The sequence below is a fragment of the Elaeis guineensis genome, chromosome 8 (assembly GCF_000442705.2).
Source record: "Elaeis guineensis isolate ETL-2024a chromosome 8, EG11, whole genome shotgun sequence".
In the NCBI taxonomy this organism is placed as follows: Eukaryota; Viridiplantae; Streptophyta; class Magnoliopsida; order Arecales; family Arecaceae; genus Elaeis; species Elaeis guineensis.
The window spans coordinates 133,172,972-133,198,729 of record NC_026000.2 but is presented as its reverse complement, the minus strand read 5'-3'; the positions used below and the strand labels follow the sequence as shown (position 1 = coordinate 133,198,729).

General features: G+C 38.6%; 1 protein-coding gene across 3 annotated transcripts; it reads right to left on the bottom strand.

Moving 5' to 3' along the window:
- Positions 1 to 385: 385 nt before the first annotated feature.
- Positions 386 to 25,646, bottom strand: LOC105049565 (uncharacterized). Of its 3 annotated transcripts, none has more exons than XR_012143179.1 (13): positions 25,380 to 25,646; positions 24,591 to 25,293; positions 16,427 to 16,511; positions 16,215 to 16,304; positions 13,364 to 13,437; positions 10,225 to 10,309; positions 10,044 to 10,133; positions 7,493 to 7,623; positions 3,444 to 3,525; positions 3,288 to 3,334; positions 1,681 to 1,753; positions 1,470 to 1,573; positions 386 to 1,000 (listed from the first exon to the last, which is right to left on the bottom strand). XR_012143179.1 is itself a non-coding variant. In XM_073261524.1 (13 exons), the coding sequence occupies exons 1-13, from the start codon at positions 25,519 to 25,521 to the stop codon at positions 881 to 883; spliced, it is 1,830 nt and encodes a 609-aa protein (XP_073117625.1). In that variant the 5' UTR covers positions 25,522 to 25,646; the 3' UTR covers positions 386 to 880. The 3 variants fall into 3 exon arrangements, 1 of the variants encoding a protein (XP_073117625.1); XM_073261524.1 differs by having other exon boundaries at positions 3,440 to 3,525; XR_012143180.1 differs by lacking the exon at positions 386 to 1,000 and having other exon boundaries at positions 1,549 to 1,573; positions 16,253 to 16,315.
- Positions 25,647 to 25,758: the final 112 nt, after the last annotated feature.

Sequence of the window (25,758 nt, the reverse complement as noted above, 5' to 3'; positions counted from 1 at the left end):
TAATCAAAACTCCAAAAATCAATCTATGTTATAAGATCCGAATCCTCTATAACTCCAAGGATTAAAGTCAAAAGTTTAATCTGAGGTGAACCGAATCTTGCAATGAGTAGGTATTTAAATCTAAATGGAAACAAGTCGATCTCCGGATCCTGTTGGAGGTTCAGAATCCAAGAACAATCTATCACCTGACACCAGTCACAGAATAATTGCAGTTCTAAATTGGTATTTGCGTTTAAGGGACATTCAACAAACTCGTGGGCTGAAATAGGTAAAAGCAGCTAGACCTGAGAATTTACTTAATTTAATAGCGCTGAGATTATGACGGTCTAAAGTTCCAATATGACCATACATCAAGGTATGCAGGGAGAATGATTAAACTAGTAGATGCATATAAACCCGACGTCCCCTAATCCATTCCATATAGATAGGTAATTTCATAAAAACTTCAGGATCAAAAAGGAAACAGTGGATGTCAAACCGTTCATTGGAACAGGTTGCAAAGAACTCGTCCCAATCGTCGACATAACCATAACGAGATGCATCATTCAGGCCTAGTTTAAAAAACAATTAGAGCCTGACTGTCACAGAAATTACAGTAGCACATTCAATTTTGCAGTCGTACAAGTCTCATCACGGAATCAAACATTCTTTTGCTATCACCACCAAGGATCCAACCTTAGCTTTCAGTTGAATATGTTTGGGATTTAACTTTCTTCCTGAATCTTGAGCAGTGAACAGAACCCCTGTTATCCCATCAAATTGTGGTCTGAGATTACATCAGCATACAAAATGTGCTCCCTATGCTGCAAACCAAGCCCTGGGTGATAGCACTGCCAGTCTAGTATAAACCACATTCAGCAAAGTAGCGCATGTTGCTGAATTAAGAAGCTGCCCTGGCTTGGTCAGCAGATGTCAAGTATTTTGCTCGCTCTCTCTTGTATCGTTTCAGTTCTTTAATAGCCGCTAGGAGCACATGCAAAGAAACTGGAGCGAAAAAGGGCTGCCAGAATAAACAAACAGGAAAATTAACCATATGCTCATCACAAAATCAAATACAAGCTGTTACATGAAGAGCCCACCAAAAATAAACTACACTGGTAAAGAGACATCTTGCCAGGTACCAGAGTTGTTTTAATAAAGTGCAAAATTATGATGAATAAGATTTTCAATGAAATGCCCAAACAGGGTGGAGGCGAAGCTCAGCATCGTACCACAAACTTCAAATTTTGGTACATGCTGGTTCAACACCAAAGGTAAGCAGAATTGCAAATGAATGGCAACTAAGCAGGTCCATAAAGCTATTATTTTGATAGTCTTATCTATCTGGTTCACAGACTGCAGCTGACAGCTTTCTAATTTGCATAAGATATGCACAGGATATGCACCTTACAGATTGCATCAAAGAAGAGAGAGCATACAAGTCAATATCATAAGCAGTAGAGCAGCAAACTAAATTGAAAAGTACTAACCATGTATATTGCAAAGTAGTGCTCAATGGAGGAATAACTGATTGACATAATGGATGGATGAAAAAATGCATCTTCTGCTAAAGCCCTTGCTTTCCTAGCGGATACTAGAAAATAACAAAAGAAAGGGAGAAAAAAAAAAAGAAGCATCAATTATTTGCTTGTCTTGCTGTGCATGCATCAGAAAACAAATATATGTTTCTTATAAAATTACCAGCTGAAGCATCATATATTCCAAGAGAGGCATTTCTCAGAGCTAAACTTGCTGCTTCAAGTGAAAATTTTACCTGAACAAGCAATTGCAAGAGCCACATTAAAGCAAAAAAATATGCATATGATAGGAGGGCAGGACTCTAATATGATGACCAGTGTAATGACTAAATAGAGTAATGTGCAACATCTAGACATATTTGAACTGCTCAAAATTTTAAGCATTTGGACCAGCATGCAGCAACTAGCAGCAACTAGCAGCTACAGAGGATCTCTAATGTCCTACTTTTATTTTTTGCTAACATACACAAGCAAGAAACCAAGTAACAAGTCAGCAAAATATTGTGTTTAGTCTTGAAGAGTATAAGAATAATATATATTTGCCAAAAGCATCAACATTTTCAAAATGATGGTGATCGTATAATGACAGAAACTTGTCATGGTTAAATATAATGCTGTGGCATGCAGCAGGGTCTAGCACACAAGTCTTAACGCATGCAGCAGGAGATAGCATACAAGTATAAACAAGCAAAGTAACAAATGAGAAGCCCAAGTTTGACAGCATCATTATCTTTTCCACTTGGCCAAACTTACTTGCAGCATTCCGTATGGAAAGAATACAAGTCAACTAACACATCAACATACTATCTTTTTCATCAGTGCCATACTTCACCAACACCTCATGCTGTAGACAATTCTTATTGCAAACAAAACAAACTCACTCTTCCAAGAGCATACGCAAGTCATTTTAGAATTATAGGAACAACCTCATTCATCGCCATTCCAAGTTGGTATTTAAGATGTCATTGATCAATTTTTCTTAGTTTTGTGAACCGATCAAGTTGCCACTGGCACCTATAAGCAATAAACTGTGCCTAACATGTTGAAAGTTCTAAATAGGCAATCACTGGATTTGTTCAAAATTTTTTGTTTGGTCCATTATCACTCCTACATGTATTGGTTATACAATTTCAAAAAGTCATATAAAGAGAATCCAAACCTCTTAAAAAGAAAATAACCCATAAAATACAACCAAATTTGGAATAAGCTGAAGATGACCCAAAAAATTCTAAAGCAAAGTCAAGTAATAGAAGATTTAACATCAAAATGCCCTATAAAGCCCTATTTTTTTGTAAAGAGTTTATGATACAAGTTGGTTATCTAAAATGGTTCTTGTTATTTATCTTAGGACACAGCTTCAGGAGTTAAGTGTCACTAGCTTGGGAGGTGCCAGCTAAACAACAAGTTCCATGACTGCCCATCTCATGCCAAGAAGAAAAAAAGGGACTTTAGGCCATTTTTTTAGTTCAATACTGAGTGATTATCAAGCTGTCAACCCATGCCTAACCAGCATGGGCTAATACAGGCTGACACCACTCTTTGCCTAGCTAAGTATCAAATAACAACCAAGTGTCAGGTGCCAGGATTGGGCCTGCATGGTATGTGCCAGCCAGCATGTACAGGCATGGACTGGCACTTGTAACCATGATTAAAGCAGTAAACTTTCATTTTACAAAACACGATACATCAAATGTTTTATTAGATTAATTAACAATAATGATTTTTCAGTAGACCTGATCTATTGGGTATTGAAAGAAATAAGGCACACACCTGCTTTCCTATTTCATCCATAATGATCATTCTGGAAGTGATTGAACCTAAAAATTGATAGAACCAATCAGAACAAAGATATTGAACATCAAAGAAAACGGGAATAAGGTTTTATTTTATCAACAGTACAAAAGACCAAAAAACTATGAAACATACTAATTTAGAGAGAGACTCAAGTGTAGTGGCACATGAAAGCAGATTGAAGCATGTATGATGTCGATATAACAAATCCAGCTCCCTTCAAACAATAAGCACTCAATGTTAGCAGCTGACTTCACTCAGCTAACCTACTTCAAGCTAGAAAATGCCAAATATCACATATTTCGATGCTTTCACGGGGTTAAAAAAGGAAAAATCACATAAATGGATATGTTATATGTCGATCAAATAAAAATCATAATGTTCAAAGAGTTGGAAACAGCAGCTTGTTGAAATTACTATATGTCATATCGATGCTTTCACGGGGTTAAGAAAGGAAAAATCACATAAATGGATATGTTATATGTCGATCAAATAAAAATCATGATGTTCAAGGAGTTGGAAACAGCAGCTTGTTGAAATTACTATATGTCATATCCATACAATGACGATGGAAGAAAATTCACAATTACACAAAAACAAGTTGGGCTAAGTGTTAAAAAAAATACAACAATATGCCATCATATTTTACTATAGGATACAATTACGAATTTGCAAGAGGAAACAGATTAAAATTGAAAGTCTTAACAAAGATCTAAAACTATGATTTACAAATAATATCCAATAAATTTGCAGTATCACTTGTATTGTTAAAAATTAAGTACCAAGTGCAAGTTATGTTTCATAGCTCTCCCAAGTACCTCTGCTTTCAGAAGACAATAACACATGAAAAAGGATTAACAACCAAAAGGCGATGATTAGTTTTACATTTTGTTAGGTCATCTAAAATAAAATATATCTGAATGCTATATTTCAATCAAGCGAAGCAAAATGGAAGAGTTTATGGCCGCTTTCAACAGCAGTCCTTCCTTTAAAAATTATGCTTTTGGAGCCACGATATCAAGATGAACTCCAGTATGGAAGACCGAACAAATGAGTGGCCGCAGACCAAAATTCACAGATTTTTGCATATCATATTTCAGTTCCCTCAAAAGTGGGTAAGAAAAGAAATAAAAAAGAATATTATATGCAATCTGAGGAGCATTTGCCAGATCACTGCAAAAACAGAGGGCATCCAATAATTTTTATTTTTGAGCAAAAAAATGTAGGGGGAAATCCAATGCATGGTCATAAAAGGGAAAAAAAGGGGAGAGTATAAAACTTGCCATGGTAAGAAAACAAGGCATTCAATATAGGCAGTGCTAAGACAACTACAGGACCTTACAAAGAACCATAGCAGTTCCTACTTAATGAACACACAATACATGCACAAATGGCATGTAGATATACGAAAATGAAGACAAATTCTAGGGCAACTTACTGTCTGTTTCTAACCCACCCATTCCACACCACACCCAGTATGTCTTTCCCTCATGCAGGCTGAAAATACATGGGAGAATGGAGTCTTGGCCAAGTTACTTATTCCTTTTGAATAAAATATTAAAAAAAAGGAAGCAATAGATCCTATGAGTAGCAGGAATGGATAGACATAAATTTTGCTATTTATAGCTTTCAATTTGCCATGGTACAAGAAAAATGAATCATCAGGGACAACCTAAATTAGGATCAAGTTGATAAAGTCAAAAAAATATGATGATAGAAACTACTTAAAACTCAACCTCAACACCAAAATAAGAATGTCCTTTTTATTTTAGCAAGATAAGTTGGAATGCAAATGTTGGTCATTAGGATCAGAAGCTCGACTAAAATTCTTACATCTAGGAGCTGTAACAACTAGGTCTAGACTTGGTAGCCTAAAATAAGTGTGGGTATGTCGAAGCGGCAAGGTTTAAAAAATAAGGTGGAAGCGCCTAGGTAATGTTTGTATAAAAAGAATACAAATATATTGAATACTAGTTATCTTATTTAATTTTTTTTGTTTCATACATTTCAAATAACTACGTTATAGAAAGAAAGACCACATAGAGATGGAGCATGAGTAGAGGGAGCTATTTTCCTTCTATGTCTCTCCCCAAACAACAATCTCACCCCACCGGACTCTCAATCACAATTTACAGCTCTCAACTCCCATTTCCTCTTCTCCTCCTCCCCCGCTCCCCCCCCTCCCAACATCTCCTTCCTAACCGGGCATTCCCTCCTTATCCTCTCTCTCTCTCTCAAACACATAAACACACACCACAACCTCTCTCTCTCCCCCCCCACCAAATCTCCTTCCTAACCAGGCCTCTCTCCTTCCCCCTCTCTCTCTCTCTCTCTCTCTCTCTCTCTCTCAAACACACACCACCACTGCCTCTCTCTCTCTCTCCAACCCCCCCCTTCACCCACCATCCAACACCTCCCTTATCCTGCCCCTTGCTTCCCCACTCCTCTTATCCTGTCCCTCTAACACATTACCACCTTCCTCCTCTAGCTGCCTCCACCTCTCTCCTCCTCCATCACTGCCTCCCCAATCCCACTCCCCCCCCCCCACCACCCACCCCCGCCTCCTCTCCCCTACCATCATCACCTGCATTCTCATCCAGTCTACAATGTCCCCCCTCTCTACCTCCCTCCATCTCCCATCTCCCACCTCCTCTCTCCCTCTCTCTTGCCCCGCAATCACCCTCCCACCTCCTCTCCTCTCTAACTGTGGCCCTCCTTGTCACTGCCCCTCTTTCTTCCCTCACCACCATTCATGTCGCTCTTCCCCTCATTACCAGTTTCTCTCCACAACATTCAGCAACTCATCCCATACATGATAGCTTCACTTTGAGAAACCATTGACCCTTGATTTCATGGAGTCCAGAATCCTAAAAACTAGGCATCGTCTAGATTTAGGGATGGAGATTTCCATGGATGATGGATCTACCTGTTCAAATATGTAAGAAATTTTCTTTTATGAAACTTCTCTTTTTGAAACTCTTTTGGATTTCTATCTTGGAAAGAAGGGTGGCGTTTCCACTCCTTTGGATCCACGTTTTGGAGATTTTTGGAACCACATTCCTAGCCGAACACAGTTCATAAACATGGATATATTCTCGGATGAAAGGAGGAGAAGGCATTTCTTACTTCCAACGGTAATAAAATATGGGTGCAAGTAATGGTCACATAAAATTTTTTTTTTAAAAAAAAAACAAAAATTAACTGTCTAGAATTTACACCATTAATGCTACCATACAGAAGAGATGGAGAAGAGGAGTACTTCAGCCATGTTTTAATGACAGAACTGCATCTTTAAATAAATAAGCCAAACTTCTCTGACACAATGTAAAGTAACATGGTACTAATAATCACCAATTATAGGTCACTGGATTCTGTAAAAGTTCAGCAACAAAAGGTGTCATCGGGTCAGTGTGGATAAAGAACCACATATATATTATGAACTACTGGCAAATGGGTGGATCTCTAATGAAAAGTCTCCAGAGAAATCACAACTACTTTGAGAAGATAACTTTCATTTTTTATCCCACTGCAATTTGAGCAGCAAGTGGTCTAATGCTTCAATGCTGAATAGATGCACCATTTGGGCTACATTAGACCATAGCCCCTAACATACATCATATATGCACACTGCAACCATACCTACTTATGTGCAGAATGCAACCATATACTGTTTATGCTAATAGTTGAGCAAGAATGCTTGGGAAATGGGCTCATATAAGTTGTCATCTGATAGTTGTAATAAAACCTGCTTCTAGAGATTGGCGTTAAAGAAGTTATTGAACCTTTTGTCCTATCTGTGCAGTCTCCTTGTACTCTCAGAACTACACTAGTCTTTAACAGAAAAGGAAAGACCAAAGATTCATTAACAAGTAAACTAATTAGATAGACAGCTTTTAGATTGCACAATAATCTTTTGCTGATAACTGAGCATATCATGAAGGTTCACCTGGAGGTTCATAAAGAAATCTTAGGGCATATGAATCTGCATATTTAAAACAAAGTTAGAAAATAAGGCAAGTTGACACCTAAGATGATATGTAATATCCAAGCAAAGTGGTAAGCACTTAACTACACCTGTATAACATGTTAAGTAACCAGATCCCTCATGCATGAATTCAGATACTTGAAAAGTGGCAAGCCATATACCACACCTTAAAACAAACTCAAAAATTCTCTCTTCTTACCATTCTGTAAAGCCTCTTTCGCTGTTTAAAAATCTAGATATTCCCATCTCAGTAGCATCAAGATAATTCGATCTAAGACCAAATAAAAGCCGAAGTTGCCCAATGAAAACTTGAAAAATCTTCTGAAGTTCCTGTTTGGATCATGAAGTCATGAGTATTCACAATGTATTAGAAGCTATCTTAAGAGCATGAAGGCAAAAATTGAACTTCAAGTGATTAAATTAGTTAATATCGAATTTATAGTAATTAATGATGCTTGCACGTGTTAAATGGAAAACATGCATTTCTTAAATATGACGAATCACAGATAATCTGGAATCATGAAACAACTACATCAAAAAGATTGAGTTTTTGTTTGATATATAATCAAAAGAAGATTAATTGTCTAGATCCAAGAACGGGTGTGGATGTAACTTCCCTGACACGTAGACATGCTGCATACTTCATAGAATATGGACAAGTTAGAGGGGCAAAATGGACTCCTACCTACCGTAGACTTTTTCTTATGGATATATATCAGTTATCTATTATTTGATTTAATAATTGATTTTATAAATCTAAAAATTGATTTATCAATTTCAAGACTTTTGCTTTTCCACCTCTGATCCCTGTCCAGGCTGAATGGCAGGGCTTCCATGCTGTCCATCTGCATTTACAAGCAGATATTTATCCATATCGGATCTGGAATTCACCAGAAAACCTCCTGTTCAAGTCCAAACTTAACCTGTTTCAGATACGGAACAGATATGGACAATGTGAGACCTGAAGAAAAACTGAGCAGACCCAAAACTCATGCAATATGTTTGCCCAACCCAACCATATCCTCCTTATTCTATTGCTGTTAATAGTGCCTATACAATGTTATAATTGTTGTCTCTAGCATAATATGTACATGGTATCATGTCCCAGGAAAAAAGTATACGGTAACACTAAGTAACACATTTATCCACGCAAATTATATTTTTTGTTTGGGTTCCTTCTAGCTTGACTAGACTCTCAATGTCCTATTTGGGAGCTCCCAGCCGGATCCAGCAGGATCGGTTGATGAGAGCAAATGTGAGGGAAGAGAGGGAGAACAAAAGGACTCTGGGTCCCAATCGCTGCAGGATCATTAAAAAAAAAAAAAAAGGAAAGACCATCCACTGGAGGTCTTTTTTTGATCCCACAGGGAGTGGGAGATGGGACACCACATGCTCTCCCTTCTCTTCCACTCCCTCCCTCCATTCACCCCGTGTTCCAATCCCACCCTATCCGCAAGATCTAGCCAAATAGGCCCTAAAAACCTGAAAAAAACCAGATGGATCAATATAACAAATATTAAATCCCATCAAGTGCCATCCTAAATGGAAGCAGATAAGGCTTAGTCCAAATTCTGAGCCAACATAAAGATGAATCAGGCTCGCATTGTGCCCAAGACAAATCCAACCCAATCATTCTAGAGCATTAGGTCTCCTGCTCTTGTCTCACCTTTTGTATTAAGTCTTTCTTCACCCTCATTTATGGGAGCCTACTCAATCCGCCATTTCAATTTGGCCTGAAAAAGTGTTAAACCTCAACTCAGCACACCACCTAAGTAAGCAGACCGATCAGTTTGAACTCTAAATGAACTCCCAAGATATCATAAACTAATTTATCCAAGTTGATGTAATTGATCCTGACTGTACTATTCTTTGTCATGCAGCCAAACTCAGATAACATTTTTGCCAGTGGCCTTAAACCTCCACTGCCTTGCTCAGCTTCATTTTATTCCTTGAAAGACAATTCTAAGGACCCTTGATTCAAAAGGCAAATAGGGTAAACACACCAAAATTGAGAAAGAAAAGGCAGAATGCCCCGTGCAAGTCATTGGAGAAAGAAAAGTTGGCACCCTTTTAACAAGCCTCAAATTTGCTACAACTATGGCTGATGTACTAAAAGTCAGAAATATCCTGATGGAAACTTTATTTTGCTCTTAGAAAAGATATTTGTTTTACAAACTTTATGAACTTATGAATCTATGATAAGAAATAAAGAATCAAAAGGCCATCAGAATTAGATAGCCTGCTCTATTGAATTTTGCTAATCTTCCACCATTAACAGCAAAATGGAAAATGATCTTAAACAATTTTAGAACTGTGACTAGAAATGAACTATATTTCTAACTTATTTAAAATCTAAAAGCAAAATGACTAGAAAACAACAAACTGAACAAACATTAGCACTTCGGACAGAAAAACAACTAGAGAAAGGGTAAAAAATTGCAAATGTCGCAACTGAACTGCAGGCCTGCATCATTTAAAATATAAGCAAGGATTTTAAGTACTGGTGCTGGTGGGCATGCCGGCCACAAGTTGATGGGCATGGTCCAAGGTGCCAGAATAACAAAAAAAATGACTTGCTACCTTTTTCTGTTAAAGTTATTTAAAGAGGAAATGGGTGCTGAACTGATCCATGCTGGAGTGACCACACTGGCCCAACACTGGCCAACACAGACTGGCATTTTAAATCCTTGTCTAAAAGATGCATATAAAGTAGCAACAATTTTCAAACAAAATAGAAATATCATTCTGACCTGAGTTGATATGATATTTTTGGCAAGATATGTCCTTTGAGAATCCTTAGAACACATAGGTGGGTTCCAAACAACAATACCTCCCCACATCTACAGTATCATCAATAGGACTTTGTTAATAAATAATACAAATAAAATGAATTTGATTACAAAGGAAAGAAAGAAATGAATTATCACTCACTGGAGATATAAACCCATTAGTTTTGGAAGTCTCTCCATCTGGAAGCTGTAACACAAGCGGGCATTCCCTCGCAGATGGCACATATCTAATGATGGTAGAAAAGAAACTTTTCATTACTTGCTTTAGAAACAGATCATTTTTGCATTTATGTTCAGTTTCATAAACTGTCCTTGGTTGATTCGGTTTCTTACATGAGTACAAACAAATGGAATATTGAGAAACATAGATGTTGAAGAGAAATCCGTAAGTGTCCTTTTTCACGTAAGATGACAATTAGCCATCCCACATGAACCTTTATCCATTTCCCTACCGTTTTCTACTGCCTCAGCCCCAAAACCAGAACCATCAATCAATCTAGAACTCATCCAAACCCTAGATTTAGGGGCTGTAGTGACTCCATACAGCAACAGCCCTGTCTAAGGTTTATTCTTCCCTTGCTTCCCTACTACGAGACTTCTAAGAACATTACCAAGTTGCTGATTAAGGGAATTATTTCTGCTTCAACCGCTGATTGGACTTGGAGAGGCTTCTAACACATGAAGGCAAGGTTGGCCGAATCATCCCGAATTGGGCAATGCAAGCCGTATCGAACCGAACTGATCAAGAACCGGAATGGTTCGGCCAATCTGGATGGTTTAATCTTCATAAAACCCCTCCCCCCTCCCCCATGTGGTCTTGAATTCCCGGCATGATCTCTCTCTCCCCTAGGGTTCTGATCTCCACCCCTCATCGGTATGCCATTTCTCGATCTCTTGATAGAGGCCCTCTCGTCCCCATTCTGATTGCCTTCCATTGCTAGAAAGTCCCTCGACAAGAAGAACCGGTACCTGCTCCCCCTATAATTGCTGCTCTCCTCGACCGACGGTACCAATCAAGGATCGCGACTTAGAACCGAGCACCATGCCAGCCGACCGACGGCACGAATCAATACAGCCCCATAACAAACCATACCGGATCCGAACTAACATGAAAATGAGGGATGAATCAAAAGGAAAAGAGAGAGAAATAGAGAAGGGGGGAGAGAGAGAGAGGGAATGAATGGAAGGCCGGTGAAGACACCTACGATGGCCATTGGAGGGCCGCGGAGGCCGCTGGAGGGCCACCGAGGCCTCCTAGACTCCGCGGTCCTCCGCAAGAAAAATTAAGAAGAGAGAGAGATAGAGAGAGGGGAAGGCGGCGAGGAGGCCGCCAAGGAGCCCAAAGCCCCCGCAGCCACCACGAGTTCAAAACACGGGCTTTTTTAAAAAATTTGACACATAATGAAGCCAAAAAAACTTGACGAAATAGGAGCTTCTCCCCTATTTTGAAATCGCAGCGGCCATGGGGGGCCTCCCAACCACCTCTCCCCTCCCTTCCCCTTTTTCTCTCTCTTCTCAGTTTTTCACTTTCTCTTGCAGAGGATCGCGAAGACCCAGAGTCTTGACGACCGTCCGATGACCTTGGCAGGCCATCGTCAGCCTTCCCCTCTCCTTCCCTCCCCTTCTCTCTCTCTTCCTCTCTTTTCTTCTCCTTCGCTTTGTTTTCGACGGCATTCCAAATCGGACGTCTAAACCGCACTGATTAGCTGCTGGTATAGTTCGGCATGCCCCGAACTGTCGAGTTCAGACCAGTTAGGCGAACCATAGAATCAACCACTCTCCTCGACCCATGATGGTACCGACGGCTCTCTCTCTCCCCCTCCCTCTCCCTCTTCCCCCCCTCTTCTAAGGTTCCAATCTTTGCCCCTTGCTGGTGCACCACCTCTCAATCTTTCAATGAAGGCCCTCTTGCCTCCTTTTGGTGGCCTTCTATCGCTAGAAAGCCCTTTTTTACAAAGAATCGGAGCCCCTCCACAACCATCGCTCTCCTCAAACCACATTGGTATTGGTCACTATCCCTCCCTTCCTCCCCTCCTCCCTCCCTCCCTCTTCTTCTCTCTCCTCCCCCTCCCCCTCTTCTCCCTATCTCCATACCCCCCTAAACGACAGATATGTACCTATACCATGCCGAACTAGTCGCTTGCTGGTACGACCTCCAATATCGGCTTGATGAACCTTGCTTGAAGGTGCCTATCAGGTGACAAACAAACACCCTCTCGTAAATACTTATTGAAAATTATTCTTGCATTTGGTTTTCTATCAGCAGAATAGTGTTTTATTTGCTTAGATGTTCTAAATTTGATCCCAGCTTTATTATTTTCAAGCATCATTTTAGGTCTTAAGGCCTAGTTCGCATTGCATATTAGGACCCTCAAGTGGAAAGATGCTAAAGCCTTTTACTTTTCAATCTTTGCTCTAGCTATTTAAATGGTTGTGCATTGCATCATCTTACGACAACACAAAGTGTCTAACCTCCTTAGGCTGTTCTATGTAACTTGCACGAGGTGATCGCTGTTGTATGTTTTAGATTCATGAACACCAAACTAGGAATAGTTTTGGCATTTCCGATGTTCACTTCACCAAGTATTTGTGTCGCTTGGCCAGGAAGGAAATGACCAAAAGTAACATGAATGTAAGTTGGGATGAAGGATTTAAAAAAAGCTTGCAATGATACTGGGGTTACTTCACTCACAAAGCTAACACCAAATAGTTGGGGCAAGGCTTAGTGAATATATGGCTATGGTTTGTTTATGAAGATTGTCTCTTAGAAAACATGTAAGTTGGTGAATGAAGATCTCTATCATAAAACTGGATGTCAATCATTAGTGGACAATCATATGATAACATGTCTGTCTTGGAAGGCTCTCCCATACCCATACATATGCTAACCCTTGTTCCCAAAAAAAAATATGCTAATATAAAATTCCATCATTGTGACTCCACAAAAATTCTTAGAACTTTCAAAGGATGAGGTTTAATGAGCTATATTACGATGCAAAAGCAGATGGCGATGCCTATCACATGATAGTTTGTACATTCCAACTTCCATAATGTTGAGGTACAATATAATCAAACAAAACTGCACCTATAACTGGTATAAAACTGTTAGCACCATGCCTATAAGTACAGTGTAACATAGTTCACGAAATATGATAAACGTTTTATCATGAATGGTAAAACAGATAATCTCTGAAAGAATAAAGTCACCAAACAACTAATTAGTAATATAACAAAAGAAACAAAAATAAAATAAGATGCAGGACATTGGATGAAAAATATACACCACAAATTGCAGAACTTTTGATTGTCCAGCAGCTGTAATAGATGTATCCAAATGCCACTCATTTGAATTTACCTAAAAATTTTGTCCCAAAACCACTTTCAGAATTTTGCAAAGAGGAAAATATCTTAAACAGAAGGTTGACGATATACAAAGGAAATAACAGAAAGTATGGTAATATACAGAACACAGCATTTGACAAGCAAGAATTGCATCCTCAAGTAAGGAAAATATTTAAGAAGCTTGTTTACATTTTTTTTTTATAAATTTTATTTATCAGCTCTATACAAATGAAAGTACGTTCTGGGAATATGGCTTAGCATTCATCTATTTTTTTTTTTTAATTGATGAATCAGCAAATTGTAACTTTCAACAAAATTTAACAACATGTTGCTTTCATCTACTCTGCATAAGTTGTGATATGATATGCTAGAACATAGATGAAAGTTGGAAGGTGAAAAAATCTTACATTCCCAGAAACCCCTAATAAGGCAGATAATGGAAGTCCATTGATATAAAAGTTCTAGAAAGTATCCAAGAAAATAAAATTATAAAAGCAGAAATGCAATAACTGCTAAATATCGGTGAACCCCGAATAATTTGGCCCATAAAAATATTTTCTGACTTAATTGACACAAGTCACTATATCCTCCAATTTCCAGTTCAGAGCTCTATAATTTCACCACCATAAAATCTCATGTGGCATTAATTTCCAAATTGCAAGATTCTTCTTCATAGATTGTTTTAACCCTTCCTGAGCTGCAAAGACACAGCTGGAAAACACCAACTTGCAGCTTGATTTTTAAAAGATCTTACACCAAATTCCAGAGTCAGATTAAGTGAATTATCCACCAGACTGCCAACCTTGCAGTATTAAGCCTGTTTTGGTCTAAAACATGCTGCTCAGAACTACACTTTGACTTTCAAAAGGACATAAGATGAGGATAGATTCCTACTATCCGAAAATGGGTCCCCCACTTCAGAAACATAACCAAAAGAAACTACAGAAAATCCTTCCTGAGTCCATCAGCAAATGCACTGACTGCCAGTGCCAGTTGTATGCCTTAAAAACAAGATACAAAGCTAGGGAAGTATACATGCATCTGTACATATGAACATACATTATACATGTAATGATTCGTAACCTAGGACCTTTTCTCTAGTACAAAAAGGAAAAAGATAATGACCAAAAGGAAAATAACCCTTTCCCTATTTCATTTCCAATACCAGACATGGAAAAGGGAAATTGACATGTTGTATGCTGCTTTGGAATATAGCCTTTCATTCTCTGATGTTCCCTGTTTCACAATCTTCCTATAATGGTGTTGTCCATTCTTCTTAGGCCTTGAATTTTAAACCACCTATCTGGTACCTCTACTTGCCCTGCTCCATGAAACCAGCTGTCATCATTACTTGAACCTCATTTTAAGAACAGCTGATTGCCAGCAAAGGATCCGAGAGAGAGAGAGAGAGAGAGAGAGAGAGAGAGAGAGAGAGACCTGAAATCAACGAAGTGAGATAAAGACTTTGTCGGGATTGTCATCATGAGGTAACCTTTTTCCCCAAAAGATAGCATCTTACCTTCCCATATCTGTCAAACTCTGGGCAATTTTGTGTGCATTTAATATGTTCAATATGGCATCCTTCAACAAGTTTATCAAATCCAACAAGTTTTGTATGATATTTTTTTTTCCTGAATTGTGAATTAGATGAACTAGATGCCTGTGAATAAGCATCCTGCTTGATAGCAAGTTTTGAGACAAAAAAATGCTATATCATAGAATTTTATTATTCTCAGATGAATAACATGGTGAAGATTTTCAAGAAAGTGACGTGGAGATTGGACCAAAAAGCAATAGTGTGTTTTAATCAATCATGTTGAATTGCGAAGATGACGTTACATTGCCAGAGATTAAATATTTGCATTAATGTGTCTTTACCGATGGTTTCAATTACCTTTTTTTCTAAAAAAGCGGTCCAGAACTTTTAAACTTGGCTAACGTAAGTTGAAATTTCTTTGTGCATTTTTGAGTTAAGCACCAAACTGTTACCTGGACCCTTAATTTTAGCCTAGAGTTACCCACACCTGACACTTTTAACAAGGAAATTGTTATGATACTCAGACACAGCACCATAAGGAGTTCTTAGATATTAAAGGGATCCAGCACCTAGAGAAACCTAAACCCAACAAACAAATCCGAGACCATGTAACATAGGCTCTATAATGATCCTTTGAGCATTTCAATCAGATAAAACTGAGAGTTTGTCCTAGATAAGGTATACTAATCATAAGTTTAGAAGGTGGACCCATCATTCTGCTCCTTCTAGTATGTCATCTTATTGAGGATATTTAAGTCTGTTTAAATGCCTCACAGGTTGTCACTTCAATATTCATAATATGGTTGGCAGAGAGAAGATATACTGGTGGGTTGAGAATAATTTTGCTAACTAGGGAAATTTTGAATCATAAAATCCCCAAGAAAATAGTATATGGAAAATCACATTCTGCAACGACTTCACTACCCAATATTTTTGGGACTGTAATATCTGAGAGCTTCCCAATTGCAATAATTTCTACTCTCTTGTCCATTTTCATCATCTAAAATCAGTTCTTTAATGTGTTTATCCAATGGATATTTTGTTTCGGTATCCATATTATAAGCCCCTAAAGATGATGCTAAAAATCACTTCCCTTAAGATGATGCTAAAAAGCACTTCTTTAATTTCAATACAGCAAATTGAAAAAGGAATGACATTTAAATTAAAGGATAACATCATAGACTGTTAGTTAATTCCAACATATAGCACATCAATACAACAAAAACATTAATATAGCAGATTAAGAAACATACAAAGAAAGGAAGATCTCTCATAGTAAAGATGTAGCTACCCAATTTCTTGTCCCAATAAGAAATAGATGACTTTGGAGTATGGTATAAAACCTGCCAATCAACTGCAAAACATTAGCAATACAAGATCTCACTGTAAAACTAAAGAAATGAAGAACTCCACCAACAGATTAAAGTTCAGTTCCTTTTCTAATATAAACAACAGATTGGACTACCTGACTTTCTACAGTTATGTTTGCTATCGGTGCCAAGGCCTCCACTACAGGGGCCAACATGATTTTTTCTATCTTTTGGAACTCCCTGGAAGTAGAAGGAAGCGTTGTCAGCATTTTGATCAATTGAAGGCAAGAAGCAATTGTGTGCAAGAATCAAAAACACAATCTGCCAAACCAACCTATACCACCCATACGTACTAATAAGGTATCAGTACAGTACTGAGATTTGGTTCAATATATGAGGCGGACCGGTCCATACCAGTCCGAATCAAGTAGAACTGCCCCATACTTCCCAATACCAACCTGCACCACCCAGTTTTGGATGGTACTATGGCTAGGAGTGAGAAGTGTTCAGTACAGTGTGTATACCATATCTTACCAAGCAGGTAAATGCCAGTACAGTTCTCAACATCGATTTTATGAACCTTGATGAGAACAGATAATACAAGAAAGTAAAACCTTAATTGTTACCAAAAGGAAAAGGGGAATAAAATGAGCACAAGTAATATGGATTTGATACAATTATCAATGATTTCAATTGTGCATATGTAAATGTATTGATCTCAATAAATTGTTCGGTAAGCTTGTAAAATTGACGAAAAGTTCAAACCGTGTGGAACCACTGAATCTCTACTTCACCAAATCCATAGAATTCAAGTAAAATTTAAGCCTTTCTGCAAATACACTCTTCGAAAGAAGTTAACAAGTAACATGAAGCAAGGTATATGCATTTTAGTACATACTTTTCTGAGCAAGTGACTATCTGGGACCAGCAGTCCACAGCTGAAGGGAACAGGACTCCCATCAAGACCACATTGCAGAACCCCACTTTACCTCTGACCAGTAACCATTTAAATACCTGTCACGAGATGCTTCACTGATATAATTCCAAGCATAGAAACTACATCCATGTCCAAGGCCTTACCCACCACCCAACATCCAGTTACCTGAATTCTTGCTACCCTTATACCCATTTAGTACCAAGCTCCCAGCACTAATGACAGCCAACTGCTAAGTCCAATAAGATGCAGATGATTTGAAACTCTTACATCAAGTATGTTCTAGAGAAGAATATATCAAAGAGAAAAAAAGAGGGAAGAGGATATAAGATAGATATTGAAGATGATAATAGGGTTGAAAGTTCCACTTCAAAATACTTCAATGCTTAATTAAACTCAAAATATTTCAGTACTTATGCTTCCTATAATACTCTTCAAATTGATATTTAATAATGAAAGAAAGCAAAAGTTTTATTCAAATGCAAAGCTAGTCATCAGGCCTTTGGTTTGCCCTAGAATCTTATTCAAATGCAAGGCTAGTCATGAGGCCTTTGATTCACCCTAGAATCTCAGTCATTAACCCTAAAGTCCCTTACCAAGCTTAACTACCTGACTTTAATCCAAAATATCAAAAAAGGTCTTGAAAAGAAACTTTAGGAGCTGAGAGTCAAGTTCCAAGTCATTTGCAGCAAATTTTAGTTGCATCTCAGAGAAAAGGTTGTACCTTTATCTGAACTCTAATTGGGATGATTCTCGTGGCAGTGAAATGCTTATTTGAGAAGTTATCCAACTAAACTGATCCCATATTCAGATATGACAGATTCTACCCTTGGCAAGGTTGTCTTTTCACTCTTACAACCTATTGACAAGATGTATGGGCCCTTGGATCAGGATGTTGTTTCTATTGTACCATATCCTATAACCAAACTACAATTGCACAATGCTCATGCTTAAGCCAGTAGGACTAACCAAAGTAGCAACATGGATGTCTCAGACAAGGACTGGAAATATCTTATGAATACAAATGTGAAAATGAAATTGGAGTTTGTCAAACCACGACTCAATCACCATACCACCAAACTTCGTTGAAAAAAGTGTATGATGATCCCTAAATTCCTTTTACAGGTTCTTTGCCGTATCTAATGGGCAAATCATGGACATATTTTTGATCTATTGACAAGAATATGTACAGCATCTATAGAAATGTTTTTTGCACTGAATTTTGTCCTTGAGATGACAAATAGAGAAGTCCCCAAGCACTTTTGGATAAGCATTTTCTTATCCTTGTCCACCCAGGCTAACTTGTAAGTTGTAAGAATTCAAATGCTGCTCAATGATTAAATTTAACTCTACAAAAATGCTTTCACCAAAAAAAAAAATCCACAAAAATGGTAGGTGCAATACCTTTCGACTACATCCATCAATCAGCACCAAAGTGTTTGGATAGCCAAAAATTCCAGACTATTGGCCAAAACTAGAATATTATTAACTTTGCAGGTAAAATTTTACAGAGGATGGTCCTATAAGAGTCTTGGAGTTAAAAAATACTAAAAAGAACAGGCTCAATAGTCCTGTATTTTAAAAATCTACTCCCAACTTTGAAACTTTCCTGCATAAATCAAGCTCTTCCCTCACTAGTCTACATTTGTCATTTCCTTCTTCATTCCTATCACCAGTCACACCCTGATGATCCCAATGGCACATTATGTTTGACCTTGATGGTTACCCAACCCCACCTCTAATGGTGATCAGATGGTGGAAATCACTCAACCTCGAAGATGATCCAAATGCCTATCACCACCATCACTATTGCAATCACCACTAGCACAAGCACCATCATCACCACCTCTATCTCTACCATCACCATCACCACCTACAACACTTCCATCTCTACCATCACCACCACCACCACCTCGATATCTACCATCACTATCACCACCCACACTACCACCCATGATCACCACAATCACCTCCATCTCTGCAACCCATATCCACCATTACCAATAGGCACCATCATGACCATCACCACATCCCTATCTCCATAGTACCATCACCAACATCCACCATCACTACAGTCCATCACCAATACACGACCTCTACCACTGCCACCACCATCTCCTACATCTTCATAATGATCATGACCAACCATCACCACTGCCACCAACATCATTGCCACCGCCACCATCACCTCCATCTCCAGCATCACCACCCCCAACCCCATTTCCACCAACACGATCATCACCAATTACCCCTTGCCCCCATCTCCTTCCCCAATTTGGCCATCCTCGACCTCAATCCACCACACACTAATTATTTTAACAAATTTCTCTCATGCTGTTAATAATCCTATATTTCAATTCAAGTCAGGATTGCATAGATGATGATAGTCCAATGCTGGCTATTTTGATAGGAATCACCTGATGAATTAATAAATTATTTAACTCCACTAGCAAAAAAGTTACCTAAATCAAATTATTGAAAATGTCTTCAAAGATTTTGATAGTGCTTCTTATTTTGGGCAGATGAGCGAGTCTTAGCTTGTTACTTATTTGCCAAATAAAATGGGCATTCACTTGTCTAAGTGAGAAGGAATAAGACTATGGAATAGGGAGAGAAATTCTCTCTATTTTTTTCCAAAAAATGAAAAAGGAAAAAATTCTGAGATCTTTCACCTATTATCATGATGTCATGTCATATACCAATCTCCTCTCTTCAAAATTTTAAAATTAATCAATCTTCACTATCTCATTAAAATTCTAATTTAACTTATCAAGTAATCTCTCTAATTCTCTTTCCTCCCTCCTGTTTAGCTTAGCATGCTAGATTACCTCCTTTGATTAACCCATTCCCTCACTTCTTGCCCTTTCCTTACCTATTCTCATTCTTTTATTAGTAATTAAATTTATTTAATATGCTGACTACGACCCTCCATCTTTAACTCCCATAATATCTCCCCCTCCTCTAAAAATCCCTACTGTCTCTCAGGATTCCCACTCTCTCTCCTCTATTTTGTTCCCCTAATTGTGATCCCATTTTGAAATGCTTATTAAAAAAGGAAAGGGGGAAAACACAATAAACTAACCCGATCTCTCTCTCTCTTTCTCTTTATATCTCACACATCTCTCCATCTTCTTAGTTACCAATTTTTTTTTATAGAAAAAATTACCACTCCTTAATCATTTTCGGCTTTTAGATTCTTATTTAAAAGAAAAGCAGAAATATCCAGAAAAATTGCTAAAACAAAAACAGGAGGGGCCATATTATAGTCTATGGGCTGAAATAAGTCAAATACGGTTGTAGTTAAGACAGAGTCAACTTTATGTCAAAAGAGTGACAGAAGTTTCAGCTAGGTAAAATATTCGATTTTCAGTACACGTATTGCCCTTCATCAATTAACCCTGTTCCCAAAATAACCATCCCAGAACACCCCCATACAATTAAAATTACATGGAGAGAACCTGCACTCTCTCAATCACATCTCAATCCCTTCCTCGTCTCCCTCTTTCTGCTATCTGCCACTCCCTCAAAATCATACCCCTCCTTCCCTCTCTCCAAACTCCCATCCCTCTGTCCAATCTCCCTCCTCCCCCCCACACCCCCCCCCCAAAATATGTCTCTTCTCATGCCTGCTCATCCATCTCTCTGACTCTCTCTCACACACACACTCACAGTCATCCGGCCCTCCCCTCTCTCTTTCTTTCTCTGGCCCTCCATCTACTCATCCACCTCTTTTTGTTTGAAGATTGCAAGACCACACATGGTTTGGGATCGGAGATCACCTATTAAACAACCTATATCAGGTCTTTACATTCGTATATACTTGCTTTTTTTTTTTTTTTTGTCTGGATCTGAAGTAATGACCCCAGCTGATAGAAATATGTGACTTAATTTTTTAAGAAGATATCCATATTCAATTCATTATTTCATGCTCTCAAGCAAAATTCATGTCTAAACATGCTAAACACAACCTATACATGCCTCATCCATCTGCACCACCACTACTAGCCTCTACCCTCTATAGAACCACGTTTTCTAATTGTTGGAACTTAGAAGTATTATGAAGATATACTTAATTTTTTCTTGATACTTGTTAGATGAAATGGATGTCAAGTTGTCATTTTCACCCATCTACCTAACAAATATTCCAGTGACTAAATGACTTAACCGACTAACATTTTTAAGTAATCAATAGTCTTGATCACATAAAAAAAAGCAATTCTTCTCATAATTGGACAAACAAAGGGTGATACTATGGGCATATAAGGAAAACTTCTAAGAAAGGATTAGTTCGTTTTGTTAGTAAACAAAACATGCATACTGTGAATTTTAAAGCTAATGGTTCTATTAAACTTATACAGCTATGTAATCTATTTTGCCATATAGAAGATGGAAATTAATTTACTATATAAAAAAAAATTAATTGCGACAAATTGGAGGCATAATATATGTCCTAGGTATGCAACCATCAATACCATCAATTTGAAAGCCATTAGAGTTTCCATTCTAATGCCATGATCAAAATCATATTATTGAATATAGTTTCTTGAATCGTAGAGGTTTTGCATATCAGTTCATAAGGAAATATGAAGAACTTATGAAACTTAAATAATGTAATTTGTTTTTGTTTTTACAACAGGCCCTTCTTTCACCTAAGTTCTAGTGGTCATCAGTGATACCAATTTTGAGGTTGACACCAAGCCAAAATATCCAATGAATCCATTGATAAAAGCCCCAGTGACTTGCAACCCTCTATTCTTACCATTTTTTGGGGAGAAGACATAGATGATGGCGATGATAATTTTGTTAATGAAATAAATGGGAATTTCTTTGCTCGTAAATGCTAATCTTAATGGTAGAAAATATTGCATACAAAATTTATTATGGAAAATCCAAAAAGTCAAATGCTATTGAATTCTAGCATATAGGTTATCCCTGCAATAATTATTATAAGAGATTTCTGAACCAGCATCACCTTCTGAATAATAAGAGATTCACCTTCTACTGCCTCAATCTTGACACACATTGATAAACCTCCCTGATTCTTCTTCTTAAACATTTCATAAGAAGCTTCAAACTCTTCCTAGCATATCCTTGATTATTAAATTTTCATGTTCGAACACTCCAAAGGATCTATTCTTAGTTTCACTATATTGAGCATATTATATAGCAATTAACTTTCTTTTTTCGGCTCGTGTCTTATAACAACCTAAAAAGAAGAGGCAAGTGTGGATCATGTGGGGTGCTCAATGTTTATATACACTTAATATATGGTATATAAATTTGGATTCCAAACACAACAATATTACTTATATGGATGGCCTCTATCCAACAATCTACCTTGATGCTATAACATCATATAACTTGTATCCTCTAATCCTCATGAATAAACAGCGATATGTTAATCCGCTATATTCTCCCCTTGTTATAAATAATAAAAGTCCATATAAAGACTAGATGCAAAGATAAAAGGCTTGGGTTTTTGACAAGCGCAATGGCATGGGTTCAAATCCTGCGGAAGCTGCTTGGTGCAAAAAATGCCAAAGGTTAGATCTATTCCAAATCTGCCCCTCCTAGGACCCTAGATTGTTGAGACCCTAACTAGGTCATGACCCTTTTTTATAAAGCATTTGTACATAATATGCAAAAAGAAAAGCATGCTTTCAAGGCTTGATTCATCATGTCTCATGCAGCTCTCATAACTTTTCTAGTATTGAGTGTTAATTTCTTGTTGGCAATATCACCAAATGTATATCATGTTCGTCATCTAACAACATATGCTGAATTTTACACCCTTTTAGACATGTGATGCGAAAGCAAAGATACTTTGCAATCTATCACCAATCTTTGGATACTTCATAGTGAGTTTGAAAATCCAAAATCCACCAAAATTAGGGTTTTCTTGATCATGATGATTTCTGTAAGGGATCAAACATAATTCTTCTGTTTTAATAGCATGTGCACAAGGTCTAGGTTGAAAGATCTTGGAACTCAAGCACCCCTTTCATGTCAGGTTTGACATTGAGATTGAGGATGAGATGGAAATTAGGTAGAATGTTCACTTGAAAGAATGGTTTGGATCATCCAAAGAAGCACTCTTTTAGAATCATCCACATATTTTTTGTAGATGCATTCATCCATCATCTTATGCAAGTCGCTACCCACCTTGATTGTTCTCCATCATCTGCAATACTGAAATTTTTGACAAAGAAGAGCTTTTGAACTCATCTGGGCACACAATCTACTTATTTTTCATTCTATAGAAAAGCCTCTTTAGTTTTTCATCCTCTTTTCCTCTCTGTCTTCACTTTATCATCATGTAACGAACAATAATTACCAGGACTTCGACACCATAAGACAATTTTGGCTACAATCTACCTTCGTTCGTTTCTAGCATGACCAAGTCTTCTTTCTAGTAGGGCCATTTTGCTAATCACCTTGAAGGCATTAATGTCATCGATATTATTCCTTTTACATTGATTCTCTTATTTATTTGAGAGATTTGATGAATTACAGAAATGTGGATATTAGCTTATGATATAAGGCTCATGTGCTGCTCACATGACTTGCCTCAATAAGATTCAACATATGATCGATTTACTCAAGCGAGGCCAACCAATGGATCATCATCGTAATTCAGATGACAAGTGTAATTTGGACTAATATGGGAAAAATGACAAGGACCATCTAGTCATGTAAAAAACCTAACCTCTTCCTTCTCTTGCTAAATCTTGCAATGTTAGAGCAGCAACAACCCCAAACTAGCCAACAATCTCTGGCTGAACAACCCCCCCCCCCCCTTCTCTCGCTTGCTTTGTACTCTCCCTAGAAGGGACGTTGTTATCTCCCAGGTGCCAAAGGTTGGCCACTCATGGTAGGGGCTGTTATGTTTTAATGACACCGACCACTCCCTTTCAAGGGACACCCCCGCCCCACCCCAAAAAAAACTCTTTAGTGTGCTCTTGGTGCACCTAATAAGGAACTACTTCCTCTATTTTCCTGTTTTCCTCAAAATTCTCTTCAACAACAATCTTTTATTTTTTCCTATATTTTCTTTCTATCTGCTCCTTCACAATAGCCCCTATTATTTCTGCCCACAAACTACGAATCAATGTATATTTCACTCATAAACAACCCCAATTTCACATGTACTTGATGAAGTATTCTTCCGATCAGCACTACATTTATTTGTTATTTTACTGATTAGATATAAGTGATGCTAATCATATAATTCAGCTTATTTAATTTAAGCATATTTATTACGTTAATTTCCTAGGAAACAACAATAGTCATTATATTCATATAAAGCAGTGAAAACATGCATAAGATATAACAATTTGTGATTTCTGAATAATTCAACAAAAAAGATTGTGTCTATTATTCCTTACCAATTATAAACCCAGTCGCTGGGATCAGCATTCAACAGGCTGAATGAAAGAACAACACTCCCATCCGCACCAACCGGCATGAACTCTGCTTTACCAATCTCCCCTGCTTTCTTCCCACCATTCATGAAAATCTCAACAAAAATCTTCCCAATCATCGAAACCGCCTCCGGCTCCGAGACCTTGCCCACCAACCAAGCATGCCGATGCTTCCCCACCACAACCTGCACACCCTCTCCAGCAACGTCCCTCTCAATCACCACAACAGTGTAAACTCTCCCACCTCCAGACCCCAAACACTCGCTGCCTTCCCTCAGTGCCGAATCCAGCAGCTCATCCACATCCTCATCACCACCGCCCAAACCAGAGAAATCCGCCACGCCGCACCTCCACAGGCAGGCATCCCCCGCACCAACGGAGCTCCGAACGCATCCCGCACCGGAATCGATCGTCACCGAGACGGAAAAGTTCTTCCCGCAGCCACCGCTAACCGGATCGTTGCTGGTTCTTTTCACCAGATCTTCTGAGATCAGCGATCCCAACCGGTCGGCGAGGAATCGGTCGGCATCCGGGCGGAGAAGGACGGCTTGGAAGCGGCAGGGGAGAGTGGGGTGGTCTGACTGGAGGCGGCTTGAGAGGGAGTCGATAGAGCGGAAGGGGAGGGGAGATCGGTAGATTTCCGTGGATTTGAGGAGGAAAGGGAGGCCTGGGGGGCGAAGGGAGACAGGGCTGAGAGATAGGGAGAGAACGAGAGGAACAGCCCTAGAAACGGAGAGAGGGGTGGGGAAATACCTGAAAGGAAGGAGAGGAGGACGGAGAGCGTGAGGAGGAGGCGCTTGGTGCCTGGTCTGGCGGTCCGGCGGGTGGAGTCGCCGTCGGCAGCGGCGGCCGATGGAGGACAAGGGTTTAGAGCAGCGCCGGAATCTTCCGCCATCGGTGGTGTCCAGAAGAGGTTTCGCGTTGGCTGTAAGTCTCCCGTAATCGAACGTGTATAGTGACAAAGTGAAGTCGGTACATGTTGCCGACTTTACCTGAGAAATGGTGGGAAAGCAGGGAAGGTTGCATTTTCCTCTGATTACATATTTTTAATTATTTTTTTAACCTAATAAGGTTGCTCGTGCATTTTGATTTTTTTATTTGTTGCGTGGGTGGGTGGGCGGTTATTGTTTTC

Coding starts and splice junctions, on each gene's coding strand:
- LOC105049565 (XM_073261524.1), bottom strand. CDS start 25,521: ATGGCGGAAGATTCCGGCGCTGCTCTAAACCCTTGTCCTCCATCGGCC. Junction 13,438..16,214: donor TGAGAGATCTTCCTTTCTTT/GTATGTTTCTTA, acceptor CAAAATTTTTAG/GTAAATTCAAATGAGTGGCA. Junction 1,754..3,287: donor TGGATGAAATAGGAAAGCAG/GTGTGTGCCTTA, acceptor TTGCTTGTTCAG/GTAAAATTTTCACTTGAAGC.